The sequence below is a fragment of the Macrosteles quadrilineatus genome, unplaced genomic scaffold, assembly GCF_028750875.1.
Source record: "Macrosteles quadrilineatus isolate MER2022 unplaced genomic scaffold, UCM_ALF_1.0 Scaffold_1__1_contigs__length_201487025, whole genome shotgun sequence".
NCBI classification, from domain to species: Eukaryota; Metazoa; Arthropoda; class Insecta; order Hemiptera; family Cicadellidae; genus Macrosteles; species Macrosteles quadrilineatus.
In genome coordinates this window covers 132043492-132057875 of record NW_026542594.1, presented here as the reverse complement: position 1 = coordinate 132057875, position 14384 = coordinate 132043492, and the positions used below count along the sequence as shown (strand labels likewise).

The following is a 14384-nucleotide window of genomic DNA, read 5'->3' as shown; positions in this document are numbered from 1 at the left end:
TGGAGACAGACTGACTCTCACCACCACGTTTTATAATACCGTAGTATAGATACATATATTTTAATGAGAATGGATGGAGTTTTGGTCTCTGGGGACATCGAAATGAAAAAGTAAATCGATCACAGGCTGAGCCCCTATGGCAATAGTTTATTATAAATATAACATTTACTAATAATGGAACTAAAGGACGTGTAACAGTTATATCACACTTATAAATTAAAACTGAGGCTTACCATAGGCCTATCAAATATATAACGTTTTACAGCAGCAATGTCTCATAATCACTTTATTACTGACACATCAACTGGTGCCTGTTTCCCTATAGCAGACAGATCAATCAATCAATCAATCAATCAATCAAATCTTTATTCAATATTAGTACTCTGTACATAGAATGGTGTCAATATTAATGAATACTAAGATACATTATAACTAAGATTGGTTAATACTAAGGATTAGTTGTTGTAAATCATAGTGTAGCCTAGGGGTTGTGGGGCATTGTGTTGCAGGCAATGCCCTTACCCAAACTGAACGAACACTCTGCCACCCTCCATGTTCGGTCATTTCACTTTCTCTTTTTCTCTGAGCACATTTTGCAGTTTTTATTTGCTTTGGCCGTTTTGTGTAATCGTTATTTCAAGCTCGTTCACTAGTTTCAAAATGTTAGGTGGATGTATTCTACCATACTCAATAGCTTAAAATTTATTTTTGATGTGTGGATAAATCAATTTATTTATTTGTTGATAAAATATCACACTTTCTTAATTCCAAATAAATATTTGATTATAAATTCTTACAACAAAACATTTACATCATGACGGGTTTGATTACAAAAATTAGATCCTATTTAAGTTATTCTCACCGGCGTTTTAAATTGTGTTAGATAGGAAATTGATACATATCTACAAGACATCTTTTTTATCAATCAAATTCACTAATCACTAAAATATCAAGATAAATATTTGGATACGAATCCCTGCCTAATATCTCAGATTCCTTAGCGAAGCAGTTAAATTAATGATCAGTCGCGCTTCGCATTTAACAACACAAATTCGTAAAAAAAAATGAAACGTAAAAAAAAAACTGCACGAATCTAAGCAATGTACAGACAAAACTGTAATATATATAATTACAGTATATATAATTACAGTTTTGTCTGTACATTGCTTAGATTCGTGCAGTTTTTGGTTTTTTTTACGTTTCATAGCATAAGAAAGCCGAAACCGAGTCTTATCTCAATTTCTGTCCGTCTGTTTGTCTGTCTGTCCACTCTGTCATTTTTTTCTCATTTAAAATAGAGTATTGTAGTTGCCTTGATAACTCATATTATGAGTTATCAAGGCAACTACAATACTCTATTTTGAATTATTATAGATCAGGGTGTCTACTACATTCTGGATAAAAAATTCATGGACAATTCCCGTACATTTAAGGACACTTTGCCGTAACCTTTGTCGGTGTCATTAGGCCTACCGAATAATTTTCCTGATTTGTCAAACTGTATTAATCTTGTTATTCACTGTAGTTGTACCAGAGAGAAAAGTAAATAATAATAGATAAGAGTTAAAAATAACAAAATAGAAATTTATTGAAAGTAAACAAACATAGGCCTACCTATACTTTAGGTAAAGCTTTTATAGTGTAACAGAGAAACGCAATCATTGTCTCCTGCGATAGCGACAAATATCTCCATCAGTCACGCAAACTTCATAACATAGCTTATCCGATCCAGGCCGATTAATTTGGCATGATTCGCCCTGGCACAACGTTAGGTTCTCGACTACTTTTGAAAAAAAATCTTTAATGCATATTGTTAAACTCAATTCTTCAAGGTTTGGTAAGCGGCTATTAATAAGCGATAAGCACAGAGTAAGATTATTGTATTTTAATTTGCAAAGATAATATCGACACATAGCAATCATTAGTTGTTTATCTTAGGCTCAATTACATTTTCTTAATATATTTTACAGCTCTTTCAAGAATCAAAATACCCAGGCCTAGACCTAATTATTTAGGAGGGCCTATATAAACTGAGTAACAATGAGGTTATAATAGCAGCAAAGTCACTATCATCATTCTAGTTCATAAGATTTTGATTGCTTAAAGCATACAACTCAATAAATAAATATATGGGAAACAAAAAACATAGAAACCTGAATAGCCAACAATATAAGACAAAGATACAGAAAATGCAATGACATAATTTGAAACCAAGCAGGCCTACATAGTGATAAAACATTAATGCAAACAACAATGCTTGTGGTTTTGTCAATTGAAAGATAAAATGTCCATAAAAAAGGGGTTAACTTACAAAATAAGACTGTAGATTATTTACATGTATGAAACCACAAACAGTTTTATGGCCGCGGCTTTCCGAAAGTACAAGTAAGAAGTGAAATTTAACAGCCATTATAAAGCTATTATTTTCAAGATAAAATATGTTTGGGATCTAATAATAATTACCCTAGTAATAAAAAAAGAAGTTGTAAATGAATAAAAGTGATACAACTTTTATGAGCTAGCTGCTGAGTCAACAGTTCTTGGAAGTACTTGACTTGACACTTGATTGTCGTGATAAAATATTAATGGGTTTGAGATTGTTAATGGGATTTTTATTGCATAATTACTCTAGTAATAAATTATGAAAATGTAAACAAACATCTGATAAACCTTTTATGTGCTCCTAACCAACTAGCGATCAATAAAATTATGGCCCATTAAAAATTTAAGGACATAGTCTAGCATTTAAGGACAATTCCCGTACATTTCATGGCCAGTAAAAATTTAAGTACAATTCCCGGTTTTCCCGGATTTCCCGGTTGGTAGACACCCTGTAGATATATAATTTTGGAACAAATATTTGATAAATAGTCTAGGCTTACCATGCAAGAACGGCTCCGAGGGTTTATTTCTTAGTTTCTCCTGAGCAAAGCTTTGACTCCAGGTACCAATATTCGAGTATTTAGTAATTGAAATCCTTAAAATTATAATAAAAATGTTATTAAATTATTCATACTTTTTTGTGAAAGCAGGCCTAAATAGGATGTGGCATCAACACAGAGTAACTAATAATAAAATAACTCCACATTTTTAACACCCGGTTTTCAAATAACAATCCAAGCCATGGTAACATAAAAATAAAAAATGATTTAATGCCTGTACAAAATATGCCACGTAAGTTTGTTCACTGACCACTCTGAGTGACTTGAGCAGCAAGTGGACGTCGACCATGTCAGCAAGAATCAGCAGTCGGGTGACGGCAGACAGCAAGTTGCGAGCCGCTCTTACCATGTTGCCTCTCTTGAGAGACGAACACGGATCATCTGCAAACTCTCTAGCAGCAATGCTCATTGCTTCTCCTGTACAGATCAGTTGTCAACATATAATTAATTGTAGGCTACCTTTCAATTTTAGTATATATTTTTAAATGCATTATTTGTTTTGCCATGTTTTAATAATAATAAAAATTTATTGTCATAAGATCATTTCACATTTCCAGCAATTTTGGTCAAACAGATGACATTCTCATTTCTTAGTTAGCAAGATTAAAAAAAAATACCCCCGCCACAGCAAACCTGCAGACTAAGCAAATTTCCATTCGCCTGGCTGAATTTCTACTAAAATATTCCCTTAAAATTGTCAGATTCATTTTTCCTATTTAAATAACATCAATTTTTATGAGTACTTATACTTAGGTTTGCTGCTACAGGGAAGGTATTGAGGTTTTTTTTTACAGAAATGTTGATAGCTTATTATGAAATATTAAATGGCCAAATAGTATTAAAATATATCCATAAACAAGCAAATTACAACAGTTTATTTATCCGACTAATATTATAAATGAGAAAGTTTGGATGTATGGATGGATGTATGTATGTATGTATGTTTGTGACAAGTAAACGCAAAAAATACTGGTCGGATTGGGCTGAAATTTGGTGTGATGATAGCTCACATTCCCGATTAACATATAGACTCATTCTTATCTCAAAAGTCCTTTCGGGCTCCGTCCCAGTGGCTCTGGAGTTTCCCATGTCAACCTTATGAGTAATCATATTTAAAAGGAATAAAATAATTTTGAAATATTTTATTTAAAATATAATTTTTTACATTTATGACAACATCTAAATTTGAACCAACTCGCAACAAAAATCTGCAAAGAAAATAGTAGAATTGCAATAATAAATTAACAAATATCTACTTGCTTTGGTTCTTTGAAATAAAATACTGTTCTGAGGTGAGGATTTTAAAAGTAAATATTGATTGGTCTCCATGGTTTTAATGAGAACAATCACAATGTTTAAATTTGCTTTGGCATTTCAATGTAAACCAGAAGAATTGCCAAATTGCTTATTTCACAATTTCAGACAGCTGATCCAAAGAAATTAAATATAATATTTTACACAACTATGTGGCAGGCTTAATTAATCTAAAACTTTATCATAGTATATGTTTTTCTAAACTACTGCGGGTTTTTACTATGTTTTTTTTAGTATGTCAATGATTTTTTTAGTTTTTTAATACAGTAGACTCCCTCTAGTTCGGCCACCTCGGGACCAGACCACTGGCCGAACTACAAAACGGCCGGACTAACCGGTTGTAGTGCATTTTACATAATCAAAATACTAATAATAGTATTGCGCAATCGTGATATGTTAAGTCAATAACCTTGGTTCAGTAATAAAAACTTTAACATTAAAATCACGCTTACTCAAGCAAAACAAAAATTACACAACACTGAACGTACAGCAATAAATCACGTAAAGAACAGAAAAATAGAAAGTCTAGTACTGCAAGCTACTGCTACCGTAGTCAGCATAGGCTACTACTACATGTTGTTTCAGAACATAAGAAAGTCGATGAAAACATTAGACAACTAGTCTTAAAGATAATAACGACAGTCGTCAAATAAGATAAAGATAACAATAGATGACGCAAAACACTGCTTATTCTTTCTTTGTTCTTCTATTCTTTCTTTGGTTTCTCTTCATCCACACATTCAACAAGTTGCCATGGTTACTAATCACCCAATCACAAACTGTTTTGTGAGATAGCAAACAAGTGCACAGCAGACATCAGTTGTGTAAAGAACAGATGATTGTCAGTGCAAGCGGATAGCTTGACCTTGAAGCTAACGATGGCTATTTCTTTGTTTTGCTTTAGTTTATTTTTGTCAAATAAACTGTGGTGTTTCAAAAATAATAATGGGGGAACCTACCGCATAAAAAAATGGTCCGAAATATTTAATTATACACTGCATTTCAACTTATTAGACCGAAGAAAAACTATTTAAAAATGTTCTCGGTATTTTTGAGGTTATGTAAGTTGTGTACTGTAGTTTTACATAAGTAATATGCAACAATTCACCCATAGAAGCACCCGTCAACTAAACTGACATGAATTGTTTACTTCTATGGCCGGAAACTAAACATTCAAGTTAAATCCTATCGAAGGCAATTCACCCGTGACGATGTGACTTGTCCCCCTGAGACCAGGCCGGACCATCCGGCGGCCGATCCAACCGAAGCCGAACTAGAGGGAGTCTACTGTATGTCACAATTTTTTTATTGAGTCGGTGGCTCAGTCGGTAGCGTCGCGGACTTCGGGCCCAAGGCAGCGATGTGGGTTCGGATCCTGGTCACTGCTGATAACATTTTATCAGTACAGTTCACCTTTCTACTGTAACGGCTCACTCCTTGCCTTGCTGTTAACGATCCACGCACGGGCGCTTAGTCTATGTGGACGGGCTAATGCAAGGTCAAAAAAGGTCGCCAACCTCTTTAAAAAAAATAAAAATTATTATATAAATAAAAATACACCCGCCGCAGCAAACCTGCAGACTAAACAAATTTCTATTTGCCTGATTGGATTTACACTAAAATGTCTCCTTAAAAATATCACATTTATTCCCTACTAGCTGTGTGCCCGTTCTACGCACGGGTATCTTATCATAGTCTTATAGGTCTTATCACCTTCTTAAAGCACAGCAGTTGGTTTGCATACTTTCAGATATGCTGACAAAACTATTATATATAAACCTTCGCAAATACAGTTTCTGACAGTTTCAAGCCAAAACTAATGCTTCGCAATTAAATGTCACCCGGATCTTGCTGGTCCATATGTCCGGATCTTGTTGGTCCATATGTCAAATCCAATTATTAAACTAAAAAATGCTTTATAGATCTATAAGACATAGCCCTAAGGTAGGCCTTCCACAATGGTTAAAAGTATTTAAGGTTCTATCTCAACCTCACAATTTAACACTTTATTCGGGTTGACATTTTCATTATCAATGTGCTCTTGTACTTTCCGTGAAACACTGAGAAATAAGGACATTTATGCGTTACCAACAGACATACACGCAAAAATATAGAACTTAATTAGGGAATTTGTTAAGCTTTAAGCATAACAAAGTACATATAAAATTAGTATTTGAAATATTTGTTAATGTCATAAAATTTCATGATAACAATTTATATTTGCTTGGACCGAAGATGACCCGAAATTCTGTGGAAATGCTATATGAATCGGATTGCTGTATGAAATGAAGTACAGTAAATCTATAGACAATTTAGATTGGTAATTTATAATAAAAATTACCAAAATAGGCCACAAACTATTGATACATAAACAACGCTCAAAGCGTTTGAACAATTCATGATGGTTTGCTGAATAAATGTTTTACTAAAATACGTTATCGTTTTCTTAGCATAAACTAACATTTTGGAATCCAGACAGAAAAAGCAAAACTTATACAGATAAGACATCAATTAAATTGAATACGCCTGTAATAAATAAGGTGCAACACCAACGATAACTAATTTGTAAATTACAGTGATGTGTTGGTACGTAAAAATGATTCTTGCTGCTACCAGCGGTTCAAAGGAAAAGAACCAGTACCGTACCAAAAACCAACGTTTACAGTTAAGAACTATAGTACATCCGACCAATTATATGCGTTAATCAAGGTTATTGATCTCTTGGTTTTGGATTTTCTCGTAAAAAGTTATCGGCAATCAAAGTTATTTCCCATTAATTGCTTTATTTGTAAACAACTCTTAATGTAAAGTTATCGGTGTCAGTTTGAAAAAAAACAAACAACCTTATACAACAACTTTTTGTTATTTAATAGATTACGTATTCCCTAAACAATGATTGGTATATCTATTAACATTAGACGGAAATGTGACAAAAATAACACAACGTTGGGTTGTTATAAATAATTGGGTAAGCGTACGTACCCAAGAGATGGGCTATGGGCCTATTGGCTGTATGGTCCAGCGATTGCATCACACGGTGAGTAGGAACTATTGACTATATATAGTCAATGGTAGGAACAGAAAGTGACACATTGTAAAATCGAGTTTAGCATCATGCGTAAACCTCTGTTACAATCACCCACTGCAGTTGTGATTTTTTACTTTACACTTTACACAACCACCATTGAAGTGCTGTCAATGAGTGGAACCTTGTTTCTAAGCTATTGGCGACGATCATTAATAAATTTAAGTTTCCCAGCCGTATACAACACTCTGGTTCCTGACCTGGATGATGCCTAGTTATTTAATTTAATTTACGGTTACACTATATTATTCCACTTGCGATTAATTAAATCCTTTATGTAAGAAAAACGTTTTTAATCTCACTTGGATGGGATTTGCCAACAAAACGGGATTGAAAATGGTTGCGGTATTTGTAAACAACATTTGTAAACATATCAAGTGACAGCTAGAAAAAAATATCTTGATCCGAACAGCTGTTCGTTATTTCATAGATGATTATGTGATAAAAATTGGACAAAAACTTGACAAAAATCGCACAAAACTGCATTTTTGAATAATGTCCGTAATTTTAATTACAAAGTATTGAGGCCATATTTTAATGGCTAAAAACACTCTCACCAATCCAGTGAATACATTAAAATGACTTGGATCTTGATAGGTACTCTCGTTTTCCTGGAGAAGATTGCGTAAAATGCCATCTTAAGTGTTACAGACAGACAGACAGAAATTTAGACGAGACTTGTTCGGCCAAGTATTTATTGTTGTTGTATATTGTTCGGTATAACCAAAAAATTTATGATTCTGAGCTATGTACAGACAAAACTCTAATTTTATTTATATAGATATATTTAAATAACATTTTAATTTAACGAGTACTTAGGTTTGCTGCAACAGTGAGGGTAAAAAGGTGTTCTTTTTTTTTAATAATGTTAATAGTTTAGTATGAAATGAATGCATTTTCCAAATTTGATCTCAATATGATCACAAGCAAACTACAAAAGTTTACTTATTCTCCATAAGAATAACATGGGAATTTTAAATTTACAGTTTTTTGGAATTTTCTCCGTAACCATTAGGCGCATAATAACGCTTCAATATACTAAATTATTTGTTTTTTAAGCTCTACAAAATGGTTTGGAAAGAAAAAGCAAAATTTTAAGTTTTTAGGGTCAAAAATGGGAAAACCAATTTTTGCCCCATAAAACCCCCCATAAACCCCTGTTCCCATAGTCCGATCATGCTGGTTCGCGAACTCGTTCAAATAAACGTAGGTTTACACGTTTGTACCAAATTTAATCAAAATCGGATGATTTTTACTCAAGTTATCGCGCTAACGGACACATATATAAATATATATATATACAGTAGTCCCGCAAACTCGGCACTCGATAACCCGTCTGGATAATTCGGCTATCACCTGGCTCAGAAAATTAGTGATTTGTTGAGTCCGAGTTAAACATGGACGCAAGCCAACTCAAGTCAAATCATTCGCAACTCTTACCAAGGATTTATTGTACTATATCTGATGATTTAATATTGACTTGTAATATAAATATAAATAAAATACCCCCGCCGCAGCAAACCTGCAGACTAAGCGAATTTCAACTTGTCTGATTACATTTTTACAAAAATATTTCCATAAATAAGTCATATTTATTCCCCATTTAAATTACAGTACCTACCCGTGGACCGAGCTTTGCTCGGGGGAAATCATTCCCCCACTCTGCGATGCCAGCCTTTACTACTTCCTTCACCATTTCCTACGTCATGGACCTGTTTCCTTCCCTTCTCATAGCATTTAAGTATTACAGATACATTAATCTAACTGCCACAAACGGTTCCCACACTCTGTGATGCTAAACTTTACTACTTTCTACGTCGTGGACATGTTGTCATCTCTTTCCATAGCATTTTAGTACTTTAAATACATTAATCTAATTGCCACAAACATTTCCCTCACTCCGCACTGCTAAAAAGCATTACTACTTCTTTCCCCATTTCCTATGTTTTGGACATGTTTCCCTCCCTTCCCATTGCATTTTAAGATTGCAGATACCTTAATCTAATCCTCATAAACAGTTCCCACACTCCAGACTGCTCGCCTTGACTACTTCCTTCACCACTTCCTACGTCTCAGACCTGTTTTCCTCCCTTCCCATAGCATTTTAAGATTGTAGATACCTTAATCTAATCGTCATAAACAGTTCCCACACTCCGGACTACTCACCTTTACTACTTCCTTCACCACTTCCTATGTCGCAGACCTCTGTTCCCCTCCCTTCCCATAGCATTTTAGGATTGTATATACCTTAATCTTGTAGACTGGGAAGAGTTTTAAGGGGAAACACTACAGGAAGACGACCCCGGGGAAGACCTAAGCAGAGGTGGTGGAAGCAAGTGCAAGAAGATTTGGAGAGAATTGGGGCAACGGAGGATGATGCGAAAGACCGGTTAACTTGGCGAAGATTTGTTGGTGCGGCCAAATATCACCTCCGATATAAATGGCCCTGGGAGTAAGTAAGTAAGTAAGTAAGTATATACCTTAATCTAATCGTCATAAACAGTTCACACACTCCGGACCGCTCACCTTTACTATTTCCCTCACCACTTCCTACGTCGCGGACCTCTGTTTCCCTCCCTTCCCATAGCATTTTAGGATTGTATATACCTTAACTTAATCGTCATAAACAGTTCCCATACTCTGGACCGCTCACCTTTACTATTTCCTTTACCACTTCCTACGTCACGGACCTGTTTCCTTACCTTCCCATAGCATTTTAGAAATGCAGATATTTTAATCTAATCGTCATAAACAGTTCCCGCACTCTGGATAGCTCGCATTGACTACTTCCTTCACCACCTCCTACGTCGCGGACCTGTTTCCTTACCTTCCCATAGCATTTTAGGATTGCAGATACCTTATCATCCTTATGGAACAGCTGAAGCCACTTTTATTGTTAGCTCTGTCTGGTTTTCTGTAGATGTTGTGTTTTGTTTACAATTTGTTTCTATTATTTTAGGGTTAGTTTCTCATTTTGTGTCTCACTGTTTGGTTATATAGCCAACGATAGTAATATAGTAATTATTAGTAATATAGTAATATAGCACGGTAATATAGTGAACGAGTTATCGTTTATGATTAAATAGTATTATTTGGTTAAACGAGGTTTTAAATTACTGAAATAACAAGAAACAAATTGTAAACAAAGCACGACATCTACAGGAAACCGGACAGAACTAACAATACAATTTGCTTCAGCTGTTCCATAAGGATGGGAAATCTACCTTAATCTAATCGTCATAACAGATCCCACACTCCGCACTGCTAAGTTAGTCATTACTAGAATGTATCGAGTAAGCTTCAGTATAATCATTGCTCAAGTAACAAGTGATGTTTTTGCTTTTGTACTGTATTTTGTAATTTCTAGTATACTGTGGGTAGATGCCTTTATGAACACATGTGTTACAACTTACAAGTCTTTTGTTTACTTTTTCCTTGTTATTTAATTCAACCAACATGGTTACTTAGCAACCCATAAGACTAATGTTAAAAAAATATGACTTTCAGTTAAATTTTTCTATGTAATTAGATTTTTGTTGGCAGTTCTAACTGCAGTAATCTCGTTTTCATGCCAAAAATAAACTATTAACAACATTTGAAGAAAATCGTCGGAGCCGTTTTCGAGATCTTTCCGCAAGCAAGCAAGCAAGCATTCATTGCTCGTATTAGAGTATAGGATTAGATTTAACGAGTGCTTAGGTTTTGCTGCCACGGGGAAGGTAAAAAGTGTTTTTTGACTATACGTCAATAGTATAAGATGATTTGCCAAATTTTATCAACATATATCCATAAACAAGTAAACTACAACAGTTTTTATTTTCTCCATTAGAATAACATGGGAATTTTAAATTACACTATTTTTGAATTTTCTCCATGACCGTTGGGCATACAACAGCGCTTCAATATACTAAATTATTTCTTTTTTTAAGCTCTACGAAATTGTTAGAAAATAAATTGCAAATTTTTTTGTTTTTAGGGTCAAAAATGGGAAAAATCCATTTTTACCCCATAAAACCCCCGTTCCAATGGTCCGATTATGCTTGTAAAGGTCAAATTGTGTTAGGGGTGTTTTTTTAAATTATATACACGACCGATTCAAGCGCGCTCGACAACAATGATCGGAAGTAAAAATGTCCAGTGGTCAATTGTCAAGTGTCCTAGTTCGTGACTTGGCCGCCGCGACCTCGGGGCGCTGACGTAGCGGTGGTGGGAGAAGCCGAGACCGGTGGACAGTAGAGGATTATTAAGACAGTCGATGGCGAGCGCATGTTCGCTAAACACCCTCTTACAAGACCATACAGCGGACCTGCGGACAGCCTGCGAGTATCATGCGTGGACCCTCGATAACATGTCGCCCTTGATAACAAGTGTCATTTTCAAATCCCCTTAAAACTTTTTTACCCCTAATCACATGTTATTACAAACCTCGATAAGAAGCCAACCTTGATAACAAGTCTTATTTTACAATCCCCATGAGAGTCTTGTTATCAAGGTTCTACTGTATTTACAAAGTAGTGAGGACATATTTTAATTTCCAAAGACACTCTCGCCAATCCAATGAATACATTAACTAAAATGATTTGGATCTTGATAGGTACCCCCTACTCTCGTTTTTCAGGAGAAGACCGCGTAAAATGCCTATTGGGCCGTGACAGACACACAGACAGAAATAGAGATAAGACTTGTTTCAGCTTCTTTAATGTATAAAACGTATAATTAACCTAGAAATATATAATTCTGAGCAATGTACAGACAAAACTCTAATTTTCTTTATATAGATACATTTTGTATCAACAGAAGGCCTAATAACCGTACATACCTGTTTTTCGGACTTCTTCTACAGCAGAGAGCATTTCTTGTTTTATATCTGGGTTTTCATAAGCTATTTGTTCTCCTTTTTCAATAAAGTTTTCTGTTGCCTTTTCAACAGCAGCAACTAGAACATGTGCTCTTTTGGATCGACCCTTCTTCTTCTTTGAAGGACCTTTGGTATTAACCAAGGTAGTAACCTATTACATAAAAGAATGTTATAGGCCTAAATTATCAAGTCTACAAGCTTGAAATAAACATGAAATTTTTGTCATATTTAAAAATACCCCCGCCGCAGCAAACCTGCAGACTAAGCGAATTTCCACTTGCCTGATTACATTTTTACTAAAACATTTCCATAATTAAGACATATTTATTCCCAGTTTAAATAACATTAGATTTAATGAGTGCTTAGGTTTGCTGCTACGGGGAAGGTAAAAAGTGTTGTTGGACCATACGTCAATAGTGTAGGATGAAATAAATAAATTTGCCAAATGTTATCAATATAAATCCATAAACAAGTAAACTACAACAGTTTTCATTTTCTCCATAAGAATAACATAGGAGTTTTTTAATACACTATTTTTGAATTTTCTCCGTGACTATTAGGCATACAACAGCGCTTCAATAAACTAAATTATTTTTTTTAAGCTCTACAAAACGGTTTAAACAAGAAATTGCAAAATTTTTTGTTTAAAGGGTCAAAAATGGGAAAACCCCATTTTTACCCCATAAAACCGCCCATAAACCCCTGTTCCCATTATCTGATTATGCTGGTTCGCAAACTCGTTGGAACAAACGTAGGTTTAGCCGTTTTTACCAAATTTCATAAAAATCGGATCATTTTTGCTCGAGTTATCGTGCAAACGGACATATATATATACGGTAGAGTCCCGCAAACTCGGCACTCGATAACCCGGCAGTCTGGATAACTCGGTTATCACCTGGCTCAGAAAATTAGTGATTTTTTGAGTGCTAGTTAATCATGGACTCAAGCCAGCTTAAGTCAAATTATTCGCAACTGGTATTAAGGATTTGTTGTACTATATCTGATGACTTAATACTGACTTGTAATACTGACTTGTAAGGCAGTTAAAAAGCTTAAAAACTGTATTGTTCTTATTTTTAACCCTAGTTCCCGATAACCCGGCATTTCACAAACTCGGCACCCTTCCAGTCCACATTACGCCGAGTTTGCGGGACTCTACTGTATATGAATTTGAGTGGATGGTGTTTTTGGCTTCTAGGGACCTCAAAACAAAAAATTAAATCGGTCCGGGTCCTGGTCTTACCATGAGTACTACGGTAATAGCTTATTCCCTATATGGGAAATTTGCTAATAAAATTTTTTCATTATTTAAGTTAATAATAAATTAATCACTTTTGTAATCACAAAAACTTGTTCATGTGTTACTGACAAGCCAAGTAGGCCCATTCAGTTGGTTGTTTTACTACTAGGACTCAAAAGAAAACAGTCTTTATCCAACAAAAATTTAAAGTTTTGTATTTATTAGGCCTACCTGAAGAACAAGCGGTTCCAAGGTCTTCTCCACTGACATGGTCCTGATTTCTAAATTTTTTGGGTCCCATTTTAAAGTTATTGGACCAAAATGATCCGTCGCCATCATGGATTATGAATGAATCCTGCAACTGAAAGAGAACTTTAAAAAAAAAGCTTCAAAACCTAACTATATATAGGGCTCTTATTAGTTAATACAGTGAGCCCTTACTTATTTGACTGTGGATCACCTGTAAATGGTCCGTTTATCTGCCCAAATCAAGGTCACTGAAAAGCGAGCTGGTTCAGCTAGTAGTAAAAACATGAGACCAACTTTAAGATCTTTACTTCATCCACTACTATTCTATCCAGCACCCGTTGTTACAGTATTAGTGCTTGTAGAGATGCCCTTCTATCGTTCCGACACACCACAATCTGCAAGTAGAATTCCCCTAACTTTCCACTGCCTCAAGCAAGACTGATGAACAAAAGCAGTCAGCCTACAACATTGAAAACTTCATGCAAATGTTTACGACCACCTTTCAACTGACACCATCCTTTAAACTTGTTTTCTACGTCCAAACACTTTACTCCATTCCTGCTCGTCAACTGGTGAGGGACTTAAATGGTGGTTGATGACGGAGACCACAGAAATCTAATCACAGAACGTAATTTATACTTGGAGGGAGCATTAGTTTTGTTTTACAACGTTTCCAAATACTATGACAAGACAAAT

General features: G+C 35.0%; 1 protein-coding gene across 2 annotated transcripts in view; it reads right to left on the bottom strand.

Moving 5' to 3' along the window:
- LOC128985142 (catenin alpha) overlaps window positions 1–14384 on the bottom strand; it is a 129158-nt gene that overhangs the window by 94192 nt on the left and 20582 nt on the right. For both annotated transcript variants that reach the window (XM_054404531.1, XM_054404526.1), the window contains exons 2-4: window positions 13671–13800; window positions 12161–12350; window positions 3193–3359 (exon numbers count right to left, since the gene is read on the bottom strand). In XM_054404531.1, the coding sequence (XP_054260506.1) occupies window positions 3193–3359; window positions 12161–12350; window positions 13671–13778 (465 nt within the window). In that variant the 5' untranslated portion in view covers window positions 13779–13800. The remainder of the gene's footprint in view (window positions 1–3192; window positions 3360–12160; window positions 12351–13670; window positions 13801–14384) is intronic.